Below are 20,424 nucleotides of genomic sequence, written 5' to 3'. Positions count from 1 at the left end.
TACACTTGCTACAGATTTTTAGGTCTCTTAAATGAGATTCCCTTCACTGTCTATGATTAGTTCTTAGGTTTTCACTAGCGAAGACAAAGTAATAATGCTGTGTCCATTTACTGAGCCTTTATAAAGTTCATGATGAACATCTTCACAAGGTCCTTTCACTTGCTCCTGTCTGGTGTGGTGGGAAGTATCTGGCCCATTTTGCTGATGAGAAAACCAAGGCCCGGGGAGCCAAGCCCCCAGGCCTGTCCTGTGCTCTCACAATGGCCCCCACGTTCAGAGCTCACTCACCTGTCCTCACCTGATCTTTCCTTTGGGAAGCCAATGCCAGAACATTTACATGGATGCTAGGCTCTACAAAAGAGTGCTTTGAAAACTGGAACCCAAATGCTCACATGAACTTATTATCTCTCCCCTCCTGCAAAGGGCAAGCTAACAGCCAGTTTACAACTGTTTTCCAGTTGTTCTAAAACTGCTGTGTCTAGTACATTGGCTCCGGCCACGCTGTGGCTGTTTGAATTTAAACGTTTCAGGTGCTCGATGGCCCCATGTGCTAGTGCCTCCCATATTGGACAGCCCAGACCATAGAGCATTTCCATCATCCCAGAAAGTGCTATTGGAAGTTTGTCAGAAGGAGAGAAACAGTGAAGGCTTGAGTGGACAAGAGGCTTCTGAGTGTTTATGGAAGGCCCTTTAGGTGCCAGACTGTTCTGGGTGCTTGAGATATAAGGGAACAAGACAGTCTCTGCTCTTAGACCTGCATTCTTGGGGCAGGAGAAAGACACTAAATGGTGTTAATCTATAGTGTGGCAGTTGGTGGTCAGTGGGCAAAGTGGACTGGCAGAGATGACCTTGAGCACCATGGTCAGGGTGGTCAGGGAAGGGGCTTTTAGGAGATGACAGCTGAGCAGAGCCTTGGAAGGAATGAGGGAGGGGCATGGGTGCTTCTGGAGAAAAACTTTCCAGAGTGAGATCATAGTGAGGACAAAGGCCAGAGGTGGGAAGTGCTCAGTGTGGCCCAGGACCAGTAAGGAGGCTGGTGTGGCCTGAGTAGGGGTGGGGGGAGAAGGGAGGAGTGGGATGAGGTGAAGCTAGAGGATGAGGAGGGGCCAGATCAGGAAAGGCCCTGTGGCCCATGGTTAAGACTGGCTGTTATTTTGAGTTAGATGGAAGCCATGGGTGAGTTTTGAGCAGAAAAGTGGCTTGCTCTGACTCGTCTTTTTTTTTTTTTTTTATGCGGTACGCGGGCCTCTCACTGTTGTGGCCTCTCCCGTTGTGGAGCACAGGCTCCGGACGCGCAGGCCCAGCGGCCATGGCTCCTGGGCTCAGCCGCTCCGCGGCATGTGGGATCTTCCTGGACGGGGGCACGATCCCGTGTCCCCTGCATCGGCAGGCGGACTCTCAACCACTGCGCCACCAGGGAAGCCCCCAGGATTTCCTTAGCTTTTGTACCCAATGTCCTTTTCTGTCCCAGGACCCCATCAAGGCCACCACTTCACATGTAGCTGTCACTTTCCTTGTCTTGAGGACCTCAGCAGTTTAGAGGAGTACTGGGCAGCTATTTTGCAGGGTGCCCTCTGTTGGGATTCATCTTGGTGCATCTAGTAACGTGATGTATCGCTATTGGCATTTTTTTTTCATTTGTTTGTTTTCAGATTTCACTATAGTTTATAACAGTGAAAAAACACCCACATGGTCCTGAGGGCATATTCAATTTATGAGCATCAAAGGAAGACAGATTTAGATACATTAAACTTTTGTTTCTATGTTTATAATGATATGCAGCCACATAAAAAATAATGTACAGAACACCTTGTCCTACAGAACAGCTTTGGGGTATTTTCTCTGACTAGAAATTATCCCAGTTTGGGAACATTAGATTAGACATGAACATAAATTCAAGATGTTATTAATTTATTTGAAAGAGTTGAACATTTAAGAAGGCTGTTTCTACCAGTGGAAACAAAGATGGAAAACTGTCAAATAATTGTGAGTTGCTTGGAATTCTTCCTGGCTTCCAGGAATTAAATTGGGAAAAGACATCTGCTCACACAGTAAAAATGATCATATTAGTAAATGTTTCTTTAAATGAAACACACAATGACAAAAATGATTCTTTAGTGGATTCCCAGTCAAAGGGAAAGAAATATTAAATAAGTTGGAAACTATGGCATGGTCTTCAATTTCAGAAGTAGAGACTAGCAATTAAGAGGAAGTTTTCTGGGATGTTTTGCTGTCGGTGTTGACCTTGAACTCCCGGCTGGACCAGCGCTGGCCAGGTTGCTCCACTGTGAAATTAGCCCCTCCCCCTGCACTGTACTTGTTAGAAGGAGGTCACTATGCGCAGGCTGGATGTATGCTCTTAGGAGATTTTTTTTCCTGCCAGATGGCAGCAAAGACTTATTCCATCCACATCAGTGTCTGGCACACGGCGTTCTTCTTCTGAGGAAGTGGCATCTCTTTCCACCTTGTGGAAGGCACGTTATGCATTAGTGGTTGTCCTGGCCACACACACCTGTCCGAGGGGGTCTCGGGGACAACGTTCACATTGGGGGTGGGGGGCCTGGAAGACCCTGAAGGAACAGGTGTAGTTCCCATCACTCAGTCTATGTTCTCCTTCTTGCTGTTGTTGCAATGACACATGGGCACACGCTCCTCTTACAAGAAATGAAACAATAGAGGTGGCGTGGAAACAAGGGATTCTCCCCTCTACTGTGCACAGACTTGGTCCCCAAGACCCAGAGTCTAAGATTTCAGCATACTCTTTTCTAGGCTTTTAAAAATAATGTGTGGTTATGATATTATATATTGTTAAACGTGTAATTATATTAAATGTATAAATAATTGGTATTAAGTATATTGTTAAATATTTACATATATATAGATATACTTTCAAGTTATTAAATACATAAGTAAATATGTAAATATATACTAGTAAACTAACTGTAATTTATATAAAAATAAAGATAATATAAATACATAAATATAATTATTAAATATATAATAATGTCTTAAGCATATAAAAATGCCATTTTTATTTTTATTTATTTATTTTTTTGCGGTACGCGGGCCTCTCACTGTTGTGGCCTCTCCCGTTGTGGAGCACAGGCTCCAGACGCGCAGGCTCAGCGGCCATGGCTCACGGGCCCAGCCGCTCCGCGGCATGTGGGATCTTTCCAGACCAGGGCACGAACCCCTGTCCCCTGCATCGGCAGGTGGACTCTCAACCACTGCGCCACCAGGGAAACCCACCATTTTTATTAAATGAAACCATATTATTCATAATTTTATGACCTAGGGATCTTACTTGATATATATTAGAGTTCTTTCTAGGTAATCACAGATCTGCTTTATTTATTTATTTGTTTATATTTGTAATTGTTGCAAAAGACACATAACGAAATTTACCCTCTTAACAGTTCAGTGATGTTAAATACACTCACACTGTTGTGCTTCCATCTCCAGAACTCTTTTCATCTTGGAAACTGAAACTCTGTCCCCGTTAATCAACAACCCCCACCCATTCTTTTGTCCCCCAGTCCCTGGCCACCGCCATTCTACTTTCTGTCTCTTTGAATTTGATATACCTCCTATAAGTAGAATTGTATGCATGGACCACTTTTACTTATCCATCCATCAGTGGACACTGGGTTGCCTCCACCTTTTGGCTATTGTGAATAATGCTGCTGTGAACAGACTGGGCTTGGCCCACTTCAATGGCAGTAATCAGGGCACTATAATAACAGTAATTATTATTATCATTATTTTATAGTGGTGGGGTCTGGGCCTTTCCAAGGCTCAGTATTTTACAAAGGTAGAGTGGAGGGGTTGGCTGGGCCCCATTTAGACATGTTTTCATCACTGAACGAGGTGAAGCAAGCTGGGAGGAGGCTCTGAGGTCCATATTTTTCAGAGGAGGAATCTGAGGCTCAGAGAGTCTGAGAGACTTGGCCAAGGACACACAGTGAGTAAATGGTCCAGTTCGAATCCAGTTCTTCGGACTCCCAGGCTAGTGTTTTATGTGCCACTCTGTGAAAACTTGCAGGATCTTGGGAGTTCAGAGACTTGAGGCTCTCCCAGCGTCACGGGGTTCGTGAAAAGCAGAGATGGGATTTGAACCCAGGTCTGTCCAACTATATGAAATTTCCTCCACACTCTGTTGTCTCCCTAGACAGCTCCCAGCAATGCAGTTACATCATCCTATACTCAAAAGCTGGTGGGATGATCGACCTTAGAAAGATTTACATCAGACTTCTGGATAAAAGTGCAGCTCCTCTCCACGTGAGCCATTTACAAAAATGACTTTCAGCCACTCCTAGTATGTTCTTCGTTAATGTCTTTGTGCCTTTTGACTCTTTTTAGGACTTGTCCCATGGAATTTGGCCCAGTGTGGAAAGCTCTCACTTTCTTACTGCAGGTAGGTTTTTCTTTTGGTTGATTTTTTATTGATTTGACCACGAGAGAGAACCAGACCCTAAAGCCATAGCCCTCCTACTTCTGCCTCCCTTGCCCCCTGCTCACCAGCGTGCCTTACAGAGCAAGGCAATGTGTCACCTTCTACAGCAGCGGGTTGGAGCTTGGGTGCACAGCCCAGAATTCAGGGTGAGGTGGTCTGTCTTCATTCCCCCCGAAGGCATCTGATAAAGAAAATGCAGAATGTTTGTATTAGCCACGTGTATGAGTTTCTTTTTGCTGCTGTAACAAGTTATTACACATTTAGTGGTGAAAACAGCACGAAGGTATTCTCTTATGGTTCTGGAGGGCAGAAGTCCAAAATCAGTCTAACTGGTCTGAGTCAAGTTGTCGGCAGGGCCTCACTCCCTCTGAGGCCCTAGGAAGAAGGCCTTTCCTTCTCCAGGATCTGGAGCTGTATTCCTTGCATTCTGCAGGTCATGGCCCCTTCCTCCAGCCTCCAGGCCAGCAGAATAGTATCTTGCCTCAGCGGGCACATGCCCTTCTCTTCTGCCTCTCAGATCTCTCTCTACCTCCCTCTTTAAGGACACCTGGGATTACATTTATGGGCCCCTGGGTAATCCAGGTTACTTCCCTATCACAAGGCCCATAATTTAGTCACGTCTGCAGAGTCCCTGTTGCCATATAAGGTAACATATTCACAGGTTCCTGGGATTAGGACCTGGGTATCTTTGGGGACTGTCATTCAGCCTACCACACCGGGTGACAGAAATTCAACTGAAACTAACTTAAGCAAAGAGGAATTTGTTGGTCCCTATAACTGGGCCTCGCAGGCCCTAGGCACTGATGGATGTGGGAGTGGTGTTCTCAGGGCTCTGCCTTTCTCTCTCTCTCTTTTTTTTTTTTTTAATTGGGGTATAGTTGCTTTACAATGTTGTGTTAGTTTCTGCTGTACGGTGAAGTGAATCAGCTGTATGTATGCATATATCCCCTCCCTCTTGGACCTCCCTCCCACCTGCCCCCATCCCACCCATCTAGGTCATCACAGAGCAGCGAGCTGAGCTCCCTGTGCATACAGCAGGTTCCCACTAGCTATCTGTTTCACACATGGTAGTGGATATATGTCAGGGCTCTGCCTTTCTCTTTCCATTGCGGCCCCTGCTTTCCTCTGGTGAGTGTGATTTTCAGGAACATTCTTTCCACGTGGCGGGAAAGACAACCACTGGCAGCCCTGGACTTCCAGGAGTCTGACTGCTGCCAGTTGCAGAAAGGAAGAGACTTCCCAGTAGCTCTGCAAAAGTTCAGGAAAGATCAATGGGTGCAGCCTGGGTCCCATGTCAATCCCTGACCCTGTCACTGGGGCTTGCGGGGAGAGTGTCCTGGGTTCTGTGCCTAATTCTGGCCTCCTGGGGACTAGGATGGTCTGGGATCCAGGTTTTTCTGTATAGACTAAGAATCTTACTGACTAGTGTGTGTGTTGTGTGTGTGGGGGGGTGCCTACCGTGAAGGGAGGGGTCCTGGGCAGGCAGAATACTTTTTTTGTCCAGAATCTGCTCAGCACAGATTATGAATACACCTCTTTGTTTTATACCAGGGATAAACATATTTCATTTCCTGGGGAAGTTAAAAGTACGTTTTATATCTTTTATTACTCTCTGCAGTCTTTACATTTTACAAAATCCAGTGTTTTCATTTGCATAAAATAGGTTGAGGTGATATCACAGTAATCACAGAGACCTTTTAGCCACTGATTAAGCAGACTTGTCAGTCAAAGGGAGCGCAGTGCACTAAGGACTGTGGTTGTAGTGAGAGCAGGGGGTGGAGGACTAAGGCCACTGGGAGGGCTTCAGGGAGGGCTTCCTGGAGGAGGTGCTGCTCGACTGAGTCCTGAGGAGTGGTAGTTAGCAGGACAAGGGGATGGAGGGAGAGGCTTCCAGGCCTGTGGCAGCCCAGAGGCAAGGGAGTGAGGGTGCATCCAAACACCTGCACAAATAGTACAGGTGACCCACGTGACAGTGGCACTAGTGGGGAGGCTGCTGGGCAATGATGCAGTGGGTGGTGATGGTCACTTCAGAGCTTGACTTCCTTCTATACTGTCTGTGGACAGTAGCAGTGGCTGCCTCATTCAGGTCTTCATCAGAGCCTGCGGCTGGGCCTTCTGAGGGCCTGGAGGAGCAGGTGGCACCTGCAGGATGCCGGCACCAGAGATAAAGCCCAGAGTGGCCTTAGGATTTTACATCCAGCAAGTCTCCTGGGAAAGCATTTGTTCTTAGCCCGAGGGGCTGGGCTGCGGTCCAGAGGTGGGTGTCCTGTCCCACTTGTGTGATTGACTCAAACAATCCCGACTGAGCAGCCAGCCTGGGAAAGCTCCTGCCTGTTGCCATGTGAGGGCTGTCAATTTCCCGATGCTCACCTTTGTCCCCATTCCAACATCAGGAACTGAATCAACCACAGATACTATTCTACAAAAAAAGATACTGATTTTATCTAGGATTCCAGTTCCATGTCCTTCTTTTTAATTTTAATTTTTCCTACATATATTTAGAAATTCTATTTAAAAAGGGTTCAAAAACACTTCTAAAGACCTTGCTATCAATACTCTGTGTAAGAAAGACTGAATAACAGGACTCATTCTCAGTCAATATCCGTTTCTATCTGGATAGAAGATAAATGTTGAAAAGGCACAACTCCACAATTCAGGTCACTTCAAAATATAAATTTACACGGTGGTCAGATGAGTTTCCCAAGGACACAGCTGGTAAGTGACAGAGCCAGGATTCGAACGCAGGGCTGTCTGATGCCAGGTGTGTAAGGATCACCTATGGCTCCTCCCCTGCCTAGTGGTTCTGACTCAGTAGGTCTGGGGTGGGGCCCAGGAATGTACATTTCAGCCTACAGCCCAGGTAAGGAGCACAGACTTCGAGAAACACTGTCCTTAAGCTCTGTGTCTCCCAATGAGAATGCCTCATCTTCTTGGCAAAGAGATGGTAAGTCATTCATTCATTCACTCATTTATTCACTTACTCAGCAAAGATTTTTCAAGTGCCTTCACGTACCATGTGGTTCGCCTCTGGAGTTTAACCGCTGCCTTTCTGTATTATGTAATGCATGTGCATTGTTATTTTGCAGTAGAAGCACCATTTGGAATGAAATTCAATAAGAAAACTGAAGTCTTTAACCCAGCCCCGACTTCTGCAGCCTCTAGTGGGCCGTGGATTCATTCTGTTTTTGCTTTTATACCCTCGTGGCCCAAGAAGACCTTGTTTAAAAGAGAGTCTGCTGTAACACACCACTTGGTAAGTAACATGTTCAGTTCTTTAAAAGACATATCAGAAGTTGTAAAGAAGCCAATTTTGGACCATATGTGTAGAAAATGTCACAGGCTTTTGTTCCTCCAAAAAACCTATTCTTCCTCTTTCACTGAGTATAGTTATCATTGGGAAGCAAATCCCCTTTTCTTTCCAGAGAGCTGCTGCTTCTGTACAATGTACAGTATTTAGATGAACAGGATGTGTGAATCTGAGCATTGGGCCCCCGCGTCTGCTGGTTCTAAATCAGGGCAAGGGGTCCTGTTTTGTTTGTCTGTTTGTTTGTTTGTTTTTGTGGTACGCGGGCCTCTCTCTGTTGTGGCCTCTCCCGTTGCGAGCACAGGCTCTGGACGCGCAGGCTCAGCAGCCATGGCTCACGGGCCCAGCCGCTCTGCGGCAGGTGGGATCCTCCCGGACCAGGGCACGAACCCGTGTCCCCTGCATCGGCAGGCGGACTCTCAACCACTGCGCCACCAGGGAAGCCCCCGGCTACATGTTTGTATTAGTTTCCTAGACTGTGTAACAAATTTCCACCACCTTGGTGGCTTAAAACAATGACATTTATTCTCTCCCTGTTCTGGAGGTGGGAAGCCAAGGTGTCAGCAGAGGCGTGCTGTCACTGGGGGCTTGTAGGAGAAGATCCATCCTTGTTTCTTCCAGCTTCTGATAGCTTTCCTTGGTTTGTGGCTGCCTCACTCCAATCTCTATGTTAGGATTCCCTGGAGAAACAAAACTGGTAGAAACAAAACAGGTAGGACACATGTGAGCAAAAGGGGGGGCGGTTTATTTTAAGGAATTGCTCATGTGATTGTGGGGACTGGCAAGTCCCCACTCTGCAGGGCAGGCTGGAGACCCAGGGAAGAGCTAATGCTCAAGTTGGAAAGGTGTCTGCCACAGAATTCCCTTTTCCTTAGGGAAAACCTCAGTCTTTTCCATTAAGGCCTCACCTGATTGGGCGAGGCCCACGCGCCTCATGGAGGGTCATTGGCTTTATTCAAAGTCCATTGACCTAAACATTACTCTCATCTAAAATATCTTCACAGTGACATCTGGACATGTTTGACTAAATATCTGGGTACCATGGCTGGGTACCATGGCCCAGCCAGTTGACGTGTAACATTTACTGTCACTCTGTTTCCACCTTCTTGTGGCCTCTTCTCTGTGGCTGTGTATTCTCCTTTTCTGTCACTGATAAGGACACTTGTCATTGGATTTAGGGCCTAGCTAAATCCAATCCACCTAAATCCAGAATGATCTCATCTTGAGAGCCTTGGCTTAATTACATCTTCAAAGACCCCTTTTCCAAATAGGGTGACATTCCCAGGATCTGGGCTTTAGGACGTGGAGCCACATTCAACCCACCATGTTGGTCATCGTCTTTCCAGTCCTCTCCAGTGACAGGTGACTCAACCCCTCTTTCGGCAGCACCTCCATCCTCCATCCCCCCTCCTGTGTGTCTTTGCCCAACAAGCTATGTTTATTCAATTGTCATTTGCAAGATGCTGTGTGGGGACCAGAAGAGTAGAAAGCCAGGTGTCTGCCCTCAAGGACTCACTGGGGGCCTGGTACGTCAGAGCATGAGGGTGGGGTCGTGGACAGAGACTCAACCAGAATCAGAGGCCTGGTCAGCTTATGCTGCTGCATGTGGTCAGTGTGTTCTCAGGGACATCACTTCCCCTTTCTGTGTCTTTGTTCACTTCTGTACAATGAGAGGGTCACGCTCTGGAGAGGGGTGTGCGGTGTGGGAGGATCATAGGATACGGAGCACACAGCCTGGGGTGGAGTCCAAGCTTCCTGCCTATGCAGCCTTGGGCAAGTGCGTTAACCTTCATGAGGCTTAGTTTCCTCATCTGTAAAATGGGAGTAATAGAATTCATATGTGTACAGTGATGGGCATACGCCTGGCACTTGGGGAAGAATAACCATGGTTATGATCACTGGTATCACTGAGAGCTGCTGTGGTCTGTGATTGAGAGTATGAATCCACCCACTGCAGATGGAGGGGGGCAGGGCAGACAGCAGGGAGGCATGGCCTGGGGTCACGGGGCATATGGCAAGGGTGGAAATGAACAGGGACCAGTTGTGATTACGAGGGGCAGCGGGTCTGGCATCTGGTGGGCGAGCTCTGGCTTTCCACTGGTCTCCTTCCAGGGGAGCCATCGTGGGGCTGGAGGAGGAGCCCAATCCCAGGTTGATTCTCTACCTGTTGATGATGCATCCAGCTCATGAGAGGTGCCCCAACATGCTGTGGTCCACGTTCACTCAGTTCCTGCTGTGTGGCTGATGTACCCCACACAGGACATGTGCGCATTCCTTAAAGGATTTTTCCATAACTCTGCTCACATTCCTCCTGCTGAAGTGTCAACCCTGGTTGGCTGAGTCCCTGTGACAATGGTGTCATTGACACGCACCCTAGACCAGGACATAGCCCCGTGTGATCCATGTCCACGTTCTTCTTCCCTCATAGGTTTTAAGTTCCAGTCCTGTAATACTCCTTTTAAAAAAATCTTCAGGATTGATGGGAGTTACTACACCAGCAGAAGTAACCCCTCTGCCTGACCCTTTTAAAAGTTCATCTTGGACTTCCCTGGTGGCTCAGTGGTTGAGAGTCTGCCTGCCGATGCAGGGGACACAGGTTCGTGCCCCAGTCCGGGAAGATCCCACATGCCGCGGAGCAGCTGGGCCCGTGAGCCATGGCCGCTGAGCCTGCGCATCCAGAGCCTGTGCTCCACAACGGGAGAGGCCACAACAGTGAGAGGCCCGCGTACCACAAAAAAAAAAAAAAAAAAGTTCATCTTGTACTTTTACTTGACAAATGTAGCATGAAATATTTTTCATTTTCTAATGATTTCTATATTTTATTGTAGTATGGAGACATTTCAAGAGACATTCAAGGAACTTCTGAGAATGGAGTAATTTTTCAGAAATGTGCAGTGGTGAGTATTCATAGGTAGTTTATACTTAAAGAGAAAATAATTGGATTTGCCCAAATCATATATTAGTAAGAGTTATGTATTTAAAGAACTGGCGAATCATGTGGTTATCTACCCATGTCTGGACACGGGTGATGATGCGACCCACAGGGACCTTATATTTTATATGGCAGCACCAGGACTAAGATTTTTTGGTAACAATAAAATCATTGGCAGTGAAAATCCTCTGTGATCATTTAAAATGAGAAAGTATATATTTTCTCTCAGATTTTAACATTGATATGATGCCCAACAGTTTAAAAATTCACTTAATGTCTTTTAGGTTTTTGACCCTTACTAATCTCATGAGATGGCTTTCACATGATCCTGTGTTGAGGGTCCCCAAAACCACTGTCAGGTTCAGTGCTTCCCTAGAAGGACTCACAGAACTCAGAAAAGCAGTTCTACACACAGTTACAGTTTATAACAGCAAAATGATATAGATTATAGTTAGCAAAGCAAAAGGCACATAGGACAGAGTTCTGGGGCAACCAGGCCCAAGACAGCCAGTCTTCTGCTGGTGGAGTTGAAGGAACAGCGTTTAATTTGCCCATCAACCAGGGACGCTCACCCAAGCCCTGGAATCCAGGATTTTTATTAAGGATCCATCACGTAGGCATGGAGCACCCATGTCGCTGACCTCCGTTATTCAGGTCACCTGAACATAGCTTGGCCCAAGGCCCTCACCGTGAACCACATTGTTAGCAGAGACTACCTGGGGTGGCCCAAAGCCGTAGGATATAAAGACACTCTTATCAGGCAGGATATGCCCAGGGCTTTAGAGGTTAGTCTCCCAGGAGCCGGTCCTCTCTTTGGGATGTGCAGGGTTTGGACAATCCAAGCCCGCTGAGCCGACCATGTACTGCACAGCCCTCATTTCAGCCCAGGTCCTCAGCTGTCTTGCTCCCCTCCCTGGATAAAATGGGTACTACCAGTTTCTCCTGTGTCCTTCTAGAGATGTTTCCTGCCACATGCACTCAGTTATGTGTGTGTGTGGGTGTGTGTGTGTATGCACGTATGTACATACATATACCTTCCTTCTTCCTTTTTATGTTGGTGCTTGTATTCCATACAAGAAGTTTTACAACTTGCTTTTTTCATTTATTACGTTCCAGAGCTCACCCTTCTTGGGACGTACATGGCTTCCCTCTCTTTTCTCAGCTCCTGTGTCTCTTTCAGCAGAGCTGGGGTGAAGGAAGGGCAGGAGTGGTGGGAGATAGGGTTCGAGAGAGGGAGCAGGGCAAGGTCACACAGGCCAGGTGGGGAGCCAAGCTGCTGATGGGCCACTGGCTTTGAATAGCTGAGCTATTCATTTAACTTTTTTTTTTTTCTGGCCTCACCACATGGCTTGGGGGAATCTCAGTTCCCCGACTAGGGATTGAACCTAGGCCACAGCAGTGAAAGCCTGGAATCCTAACCACTAGGCTACCAGAGAACTCCCTAGCCCTGAGCTATTCAAACACATGGGCAGGCAGAACCCTGAAGGGGGCGACTGGCCAGGAGACAGGAGACCAGCTTGGGGCAAACCTGGAGATCAGATGGCAGTCAGAGGCCCTGGACTGGCTGGGGCTGAATCTGCAAACTAATAGAGTAAGAAAGAGCCACTGTTTGCTTTTCTTGGGGACACCCGTTGTCACAGTCTCCCCAGCCTGACTGTGGTCCTGTGCGTGGATGTTTTTTCTTCTAAGTTTCTCTGTGGGCATGACTTCACTGCATTTCAGGGTCCTGGTTTCTTTGAAATTATCTCTGAGCAACAGCTTGGCAAGCGGGAGTCAAAATTCTCCTGGGGCCTTTGAAATCAAACCTAATAAATTCTAGAACGTTTGTGAGACCTTAATCCCCTCCCACGGGCACAGGTTGAGCTGGGGCCTCGTTTTGGGAAGTTGGGTTTGCCAGCAAGCCCATCCTCACTTTGCCTCCTGTCCTAGGTGTCCGTGCAGAGCGAGTGGCCGACAGCTCACGTGCGTCTGTTTGTGAACAACACCAGGACGCCTGCGGCTGCCAACCTCTCTGACCTGCTGTTACTGGACAACATCACTGGCCTCACCGTTAGGGAGTCGGCTGGAAACCAGACCTCAAGAGGGTTCCAGGCTTTCAGGAAGAAGTTTCTGCAAGGTAATAGCCACGCGTATGAAGTCAGGGGTGGAAAACGATGAAAATACATACAGATACTCACAGAGCACGGGATGTGCAGCAGGCATCTTCTTAGACACGTGACATGTGTTCATGCAGTTGGGCCTCACAACGGATTGTGCCATCAGGGCATCAGAGGAGGAGACCACTGCTCAGTATCTGCAACCAGGAAGCTGGCTTGTCACTTAGGTTGAGAGAGGTGGGATTTGGGGAAAGAGCTTTTGAAATATATATATATATTCAACATTTATTATGAAAAATTTCAAACATACACAGAGATTATGGTGAACCCCAATATATCCATCACCCAAATGACCAAAATGACCATCACTCAGTAAAATGAAGAGCTTGTTTTGGGGAGTGCTGGACAGGCATGGGCGTGGTCTGACATCAGCCCTGGAAGCATGCTCTTGACATGTTCAAGCGTGTTCAGGCGTGTTCACGGGAGTAACTCCACTACTGACTGGCTCCCTTTCAAGGTATGACACCATCACTGACTGGCTTTCAGAGATGCGTTTCCTGAGGTGAGTTGTCATTGGTTAATTAAGGAGATTTAAAACCAATTCTGGATGCAGTTGTTACTATGACTTCAGAACTGCTCAGTTTTCCTAGGAAGGTGAGATTTCTTTTATGCTGAGTAGGTGCCCTGTCTTCAGATAAAGAGACTAAGGTGGTGAGGAGCTTGCCCAAGGCCATAGGACTGGCACTCAAGGCTGAGATTCAAACTCAGAAAGTCTGGATTCCTCCATCCACCCTGTACCCAGGATGCTCTAGTGCCTCTCACACACCTGGGACTCTTACTGACCTCTCCACTTCCATACACATGGCCCACGTTGCTCATCAATCCCACCACTCTTTCTCTCTGAGTCTAGATGAAGCCTCAGAATCCTTGTTCACACCATATTATTGACAGAAGCTACCAGTGGAGTTGGCCCACAAGTAGTGACTTCTTTGCTGGCTCTGGTTTAAGCAGTGTCGTAAAAACTGTATGTTACATCCCAGCTAAGTGATCTTCAGTGCCTTTCTTCAATGATGTAAAAATAAATCCCCCCAATTCTTAAACTGGTGCTCACAGAAAAGAACATGGGGCTGTAAGCAGAGCACAGACTCGGTCTCAGACAGACCTAGCTTGACTCCTAACTGAGCCATTTTGGAGCTGTGTGGCCCCTGTAAATCACCATCTCTGAACTCCAGATGTGGCATGTGTATAACAGCCTCGTAGAGCTGTTGCAGAGGCGAGACGAGGTGATGTGGCCTGGCGCTCTGCCTGCTCCGGTGTGGCTTGCCTCTCTTGTCCTGTTGCTCCAGTGGTATTTTGTAGTCCGAGCTCCTGTAGACCGAACTTGTCACATTTGTCCCATGGCTCGGCATCAGCTCCTGCTCTTGTGTCCATCTAGAGGGTCCTTCTCTCCTTCCCTGCATCTCATTCACCTGCCCCTCCTGCACTTCACCTGCTTGGAGCCTGGACCACCCAGGCACTTCATGCATGAACTCACTGACTTCACCCCAACACATGAGCTCTGCACACCCTTGAACCTCAGCCTCTGCTCCTGTGAACTGTGGGTGCTGGTGACACACTTCAGGGAGTCCTTCTAAGGAGAAGCTAGTTCATTCATGAAAAGCAACACAGCCTGGCCCGTGGGAAGTGCTCCCAAGTCCATGGCTATTTTGTTGTGAATATTTTTATTTTTATTTTTTATTTTTGTGTTTGGTAAAAAACACATAAGATCTACCCTCTTAACAAGCTTTTAAGTATACAGTATGGTACTGTTAACTGTTGTACAGCAGATCTGTAGAACTTTTTCATCCTGCATGACTGAAACTCTATCCCCATTGAATAGTACCTCCATTGCCCCCACCTCCCAGCTGCTGGCAACTATGTTTATTCTTGTGACTGTATTATTATTGTATGTATGCCCTCGCCTTACCTCTGCCTACTGGATTCTACATGCCCTGAGAGTAATATCCAAACTGTGCTTGTCTGTAACTTACCGCAGTCTCAAGGGATATGACATTGGTTTTCAACTTAATGGCATGAAACTTTTTTCCCAAAGAATAAGTATAGAGCTACAGAATCAAATGACCCATCCGACCCCAGCTCATTGATGCTCTGACAATATCAATATCATTTTCATCATCATCATCATTTGCTGCTTTAAAAGAGCCACAGGTCCAAGAGGGATGGATGGCTTCCTACTTATTAACTGGGTGACCCTAAACGAGTCACTTCATCTCTGTCAGTCTCAGTTTTCTCTTCTGTCCGCAACAGGAAATAGCGTACTTTCCATCTGTCTCAGGACACCATTTGGGGATCAACTGGTTGATGTCCTGCAGACATTTTGAGGGTGATAAAATCACTGCCAGGTCTGATTATAATGACCTTCACCGGTATTATCATTTTAATTAGCAATTTAATCTTTATCACCTTATCTTTATGATCTAACTTTTATCATTATACACAAATAAAGTAAAAATGTTGAGGATTTTTAAAACAAAAATCCTAGGGATTCCACAGGCTCAGTGCTAATTTCTCCTCTTTTCTTTACATCTTTTTGAGGTCTCAATGCATTGAGAGATGAAGCACATTATAGTGTATTAGGGATAAAATATCACCCCCGATACAGGTACAGGCAGAGTCGGAGGACAAGTGTAGGTGAGATCAGGTGGGCTGGCTGACTGACCAGCAGAGTTGGACAGGCTTTATCACCCGCTGGGCATGTTGGGATGGCTCCCCCATCCTGACAAAAAAGCAAGCAGGAGTCTTGCTTTCTGCCAGTAGCCCACTCCCACGAGTAAGATAGGCTGACTGGCAATGCATACCCAAACTTTCCATCGGATGGCGTGCATTGCTCAGTGAGAAAGGAGCAGGGAGAGGCCAGCCCTGTTTCAGGTGGGGCACCCATGCTCAGGGACAGAAACCTCAAGGGTGGTGAGTGTGTGCTTCCCTTGCCGATCTCCATCGTTTTGTTCTCCAAACCCACTGGGCTTCTGGTTAATCTGAGGATTGCCAGGGGGGTAACTAGTGCCCTGGGGAAGGAGAACAGCTGTTGATCGGGACTCAGGACAGCCCTGCTCCCCCAAACCCCCATTCGTTGCCCCTGTGTGTGTCCTTCTGGGACTGCTGGTTGGTGGAAGAAATTTTTTTTCCTGCCCCATGAAGGTTTTGGAAATGACTCGAGTGTTACATTATTGAAATAAACTCAAAGGACACTCCAGACCCAAGGCTGGAAATTCTCCCTAATTCTAATACCCATTCAGATCACATCCTGCTACGCTATTAAACAAAGTTTGTCAGGAGTTTTGCAGTATGATTCAAGGACAACCCTGAGTTCATTCGCATCAAGATCCTCCAGCGACCCGCCAGCACCTCCCTTTTGCAAATTCTCCTGCAGAAATGAAAAGTTCGGGAATGAATCCCTGACAGATAGAAATCCAGAAGGAATTAAAATCTGAGATCAAAATGTCTGCGCTTGTAAGTTTTGAAGTCCACAGTCAAAATTCTTAAATTAAGGTTCCCCAGACCATCTTCCCATTGTTGTATTCTGTCCAGACTCCCCCTGATGGTTGCTGCTGCCGGGAGGAGTTGGGGTTCCTTCAGCAGAAGAAAGGGTGCAGCTCCTTGACTCAGAAGCTGAAATTCATTGAACCCCAATTTTTTCATATGCTTCACTTTAAAAATTTCCCTGGAGGTAAGGGACATGAGAGTATCATATAAACAAAATGTGGTCTATCCATACGGTGGGATATTACTCAGCCATAGAAAGGAATGAAGTACTGGTACACACTACGACATGGATGAACCTCAAAAAGAAGAGGTTTGCTCGGGGAACGAAACCTGACACAAAGAACACAGCTTGTATGATTTCATTTCTATGAGATGTCCAAAAAGGCCAATTAGTCCCCAAAAAGTAGATCAGTGGTTGCCTAGGGCTGGGGGTGGCTATGGAGAGTAACTGCCATTGGGCACCAGGCTACTTTTTAGGGTGATAGGGATGTTCTGAAATCAGACTGTGGTGATGGCTGTACAACTCTGTAAGTGTACAAAATTCCCTAAATCTCACGTTTAGAACAGGTGAATTAGGTGATGTATAAATTTTATCTCAAAGCTGTTTTTTTTTTTTTTTTTTTTTTTTTTGAGGTACGCGGGCCTCTCACTGTTGTGGCCTCTCCCGTTGTGGAGCACAGGCTCCGGACGCACAGGCTCAGCAGCCATGGCTCACGGGCCCAGCCGCTCCACGGCATGTGGGATCTTCCCGGACTGGGGCACGAACCCATGTCCCCTGCATCGGCAGGCAGACTCTCAACCACTACGCCACCAGGGAAGCCCTCAAAGCTGTTTTTTTTTTTTTAAAAGTATCACAATCTCATTTCCACATCCACCCTATTCAGACAACCAGCCGCCAGTCTCAGCCTCTGGACAGACACGGCCATGTCCCCAAAGCAGCACTCAGCATCCTCCCCAGACCATGGCTGAGGCTTAGAGGCATCCATCAGAAAGAGCAAGGACAGAGATATTGCTTTAGTTCACACGTGCCTTCGGTTTCTGCCAGGTATCTGGAGCCCACCTGAGAACGTCAGCTCAGTGGGAGAACTCCAACTTTAGTAGTTACGGTGGGCACAGTCTATTTCCAACATCAGACGGAAGGGTCCCCAGGGCATGCCGGCCCTACCTCCAGAAGGTGGGGCTGAGACATCCCTGCCTCCTACAAAACTGGAAACCTGCAGTGGTGGCCACCCTGTCACCTGCTTTCGTTTGGGGTCCCTCTTTTTCCACCCATGCCTCCAGAGCCTGCTTGTTCACCTGGGGGTGTGACTGAGTGTGGCCCCTCCCAATAGCGGAGCCATCTTCTTCTAACGAGTCCTGGCTTCTGACTAAGGGGAGCTTTGAGTCAGAAACCCTATCTCCTAGGAAGCTTCTCTGTTTGTGTAATTAAGCCATCGAAGGCCAGCCAGAGACCATGAGGTTGGAGGAGACCCTACGTGAGCCTGAGTGACTTTCTCCACTGCCCCCTCCCGGGCCCAGTCTGGCACTGCTTCCCTGTGCTGTGTGCTGGGCTTTCAGAACCAGCTGGAGGTGTCAAAGCGGCAGCTAGTGTCGCCCAAAAGTCCTATAAAAACTCTGTCCCATCATTGTGTGCATGGGATCATTGGGAACAAATAGGTCCCCACCTGGATTCAGAACAAAACAAGAAGGTTCTGGATTTCCTAAGTGTATGGCATCCTGAATTAAGAGGATGGGCCTGCCCAGCCCCAGGATGGGGTGGAGCCCAGGTAAAGCTCCTTGTAAGGGTGCCGACAGCCCTTCCAAGTGAAAAAAGAGGGGGTCCAAGAGCACACCTGCCCAGTTTCTTCTCCCCGATAAAAAGTATGTGAGATCAAAGGGGCTCTTGCTGCCGCTGTCAGCTGTGATGCCAGCCGCCTTTGGATGCTTGGCTGTGTCTAGGGTGTGGCAGGGACCCCGTTCTTGACCCACATGTGCCTTCTCTCTGAGCAGTTGGAGACTCCTTCTCCGTCAGCTACACAGCATCGCTCGAGGCCAGAGACGTTGGGAGTGGAGAGGTCCTGATGCTTCCTGCCCAGCTCTCCTTCCAGAGTTCATCACCGGTATTGTCTTTGTTACTTTGATTTCTTTCTTGTCACTGTTGTTTTAGAAACCCTGGAGACAACATCTGTTAGTTCATTCTTTTCTTCGTTCCATCCTTCATGTGTTCAGTGATACCCAATTCTGGATAAATGCGCAGGCCCTGGAATCTCACACACTTGACCATGAGTCAGGCTCCCTTGAAGCTCCTTGTGACCTTAATTACTTTAACTTCTGTGGACCTGATTATCAAGATATGTAAACGATAGATGTTAATTTATCATCGCTGTGTCTTGGGCATAGTAAGCACTCAACCAAATATCTCCCATTTGTATTGGTTTGCTAGAGCTGCTGTGAAAAAGTACCACAGACCAGATGGCTCAAAAACAACAGAAATTTGTTTGTTCACAATCTTGGAGGCTGGAAGTCTGGATCAAGGTGTGGGCAGGGCTGGTTCCTTTTGAGGCCTCTGTCCTTGGCTTGTAGAGGGCTGTCTTCTCCCTGTGTCCTCACATGGTCGTGCCTCTCTGTGTGTCTGTGTCCTAGTGTCCTCTTCTTTTAAGGACACTTTTCAGGTGAGATTAGAGTTCACCTTGATGGTCTCATTTTACCTTAATCACATCTGTAAAGGTTGTCTCCAAATACAGACACATTCTGAGATACTGGGGATTAGGGCTTCAACATATGGATTTTGCGGGGATGTGATTTAACCTGTAACCCCATTACTATTAGCACCTTCATTTTGCATTCACTTTTTTGTTAATCCACGTAGGCAGTGAATGTGGTTGGTTGCATGACCCGTGCTACATGCTGTACACACCTGGGAATACAGAGGAGGAGATCTGTGCTCCGCTCGAGGCCGGAGATACTGGGAGTGGAGAGGTTCTGATGCCTCCTGCCCAGCTCTCCTTCCAGAGTTCATCACCGCTATTGTCTTTGTTGTCAAGACAATATTGTCAAGATCTCCGGCCTCGAGATCAACGAGCTCGTGCTCTAGTTACTCTGCTCATTTTGTTCTGATTTCAGTCCCTGGAGGAAGTACCTCTTATAATAGACTTAGAAAATGAGGCTCCAAGGGTGACTGCCCCAAGTCACGTGGCAGAATCAATATCGGACCCCACAGCTGCCAAATCGTTCCATCCAAGGCTGGGGAGCCTGTGTGCAGTGTTTTCTGCTGCAATAAGAAAAACAGTCCTGGATAAAATTAAATAAAATGAAAGATTCCCAAAAGGTAAAGACCAGATATGAGAAAACTGTATAAAACTGTCAGAAAAGACAGATGTCTCCGAACACAATTAAGTGCAAAGTCAAGAACAGAGGACAAAGAAGGATACAAAAATGGAGATAAAATGGCCCAGAAGAAATACCATCCAAATTTCAAAGGACAGGAAACCAAATATGTTAAAATTAAAATTTAAGATAAGGCAACAGTCGGAAACCAACAGTGAGAAACTCAGAAACCCAGTGAAATTGGAAGCCTCCACCTCCTCATGTAGGGAGGGGACGTTAGGCCAGGGCGGCTTCACCTCCCAGAAGAGCCTGGGGAGGCTGGTGGGGCAGCAGGAGGCATGAGGTCCGGGGCCTCTCACCCCAGGGCGACCTCCTTGGCTGTCACCCCCTGACGGGTCCTGTCCGTTGCTTTGCTTGGTGCCTGTCTGTGTCATGTCAACCCCATCCCCCCAGTAACCCCCCGTCCGCCACTAGAATGTCACTCCATGAGACCAGGGACCCCATTGGCCCTATTCCCAGGTGTGTTCTCAGTGCCCAAAATAGAGCCCCACCCACACTAGTTGCTCAGTAAATATTTGTTGAGTGAACGAATGAATAGATCAGTGAACTAATGGTTCTTGGGCAGGTGTGGTTTTTTTCTTTTTGAACTTCTCTGAGCCTCTAGTTTCTCATCAGTAAAAGGGAGATTGTTCTATAGTCTCCAGTCTCTTGTGGGGATAAAAGAGATGATTTTATATTTGCACGTGGCCTGCGGTTTCTTTCCATCCCCTTCCAAGCCTTCAGGTACTCT

General features: G+C 47.4%; 1 protein-coding gene across 3 annotated transcripts in view; it reads left to right on the top strand.

Moving 5' to 3' along the window:
* EVC2 (EvC ciliary complex subunit 2) overlaps nucleotides 1-20,424 on the top strand; it is a 144,157-nt gene that overhangs the window by 1,226 nt on the left and 122,507 nt on the right. For 2 of the 3 annotated variants that reach the window (XM_081236924.1, XM_081236926.1), the window contains exons 2-6: nucleotides 4,360-4,414; nucleotides 7,540-7,706; nucleotides 10,586-10,654; nucleotides 12,619-12,805; nucleotides 18,318-18,427. In XM_081236924.1, the coding sequence (XP_081093050.1) occupies nucleotides 4,360-4,414; nucleotides 7,540-7,706; nucleotides 10,586-10,654; nucleotides 12,619-12,805; nucleotides 18,318-18,427 (588 nt within the window). Of the gene's footprint in view, nucleotides 1-4,359; nucleotides 4,415-7,539; nucleotides 7,707-10,585; nucleotides 10,655-12,618; nucleotides 12,806-18,317; nucleotides 18,428-19,262; nucleotides 19,332-20,424 lie in introns of those variants that run through there. The other variant, XM_081236925.1, reaches the window with a different exon arrangement.

This window comes from Mesoplodon bidens, assembly GCF_964165515.1.
Source record: "Mesoplodon bidens genome assembly, chromosome: 1".
NCBI lineage: Eukaryota > Metazoa > Chordata > Mammalia > Artiodactyla > Ziphiidae > Mesoplodon > Mesoplodon bidens.
The sequence above is the reverse complement of the archived record's forward strand: the minus strand, read 5'-3'. Positions and strand labels throughout refer to the sequence as shown.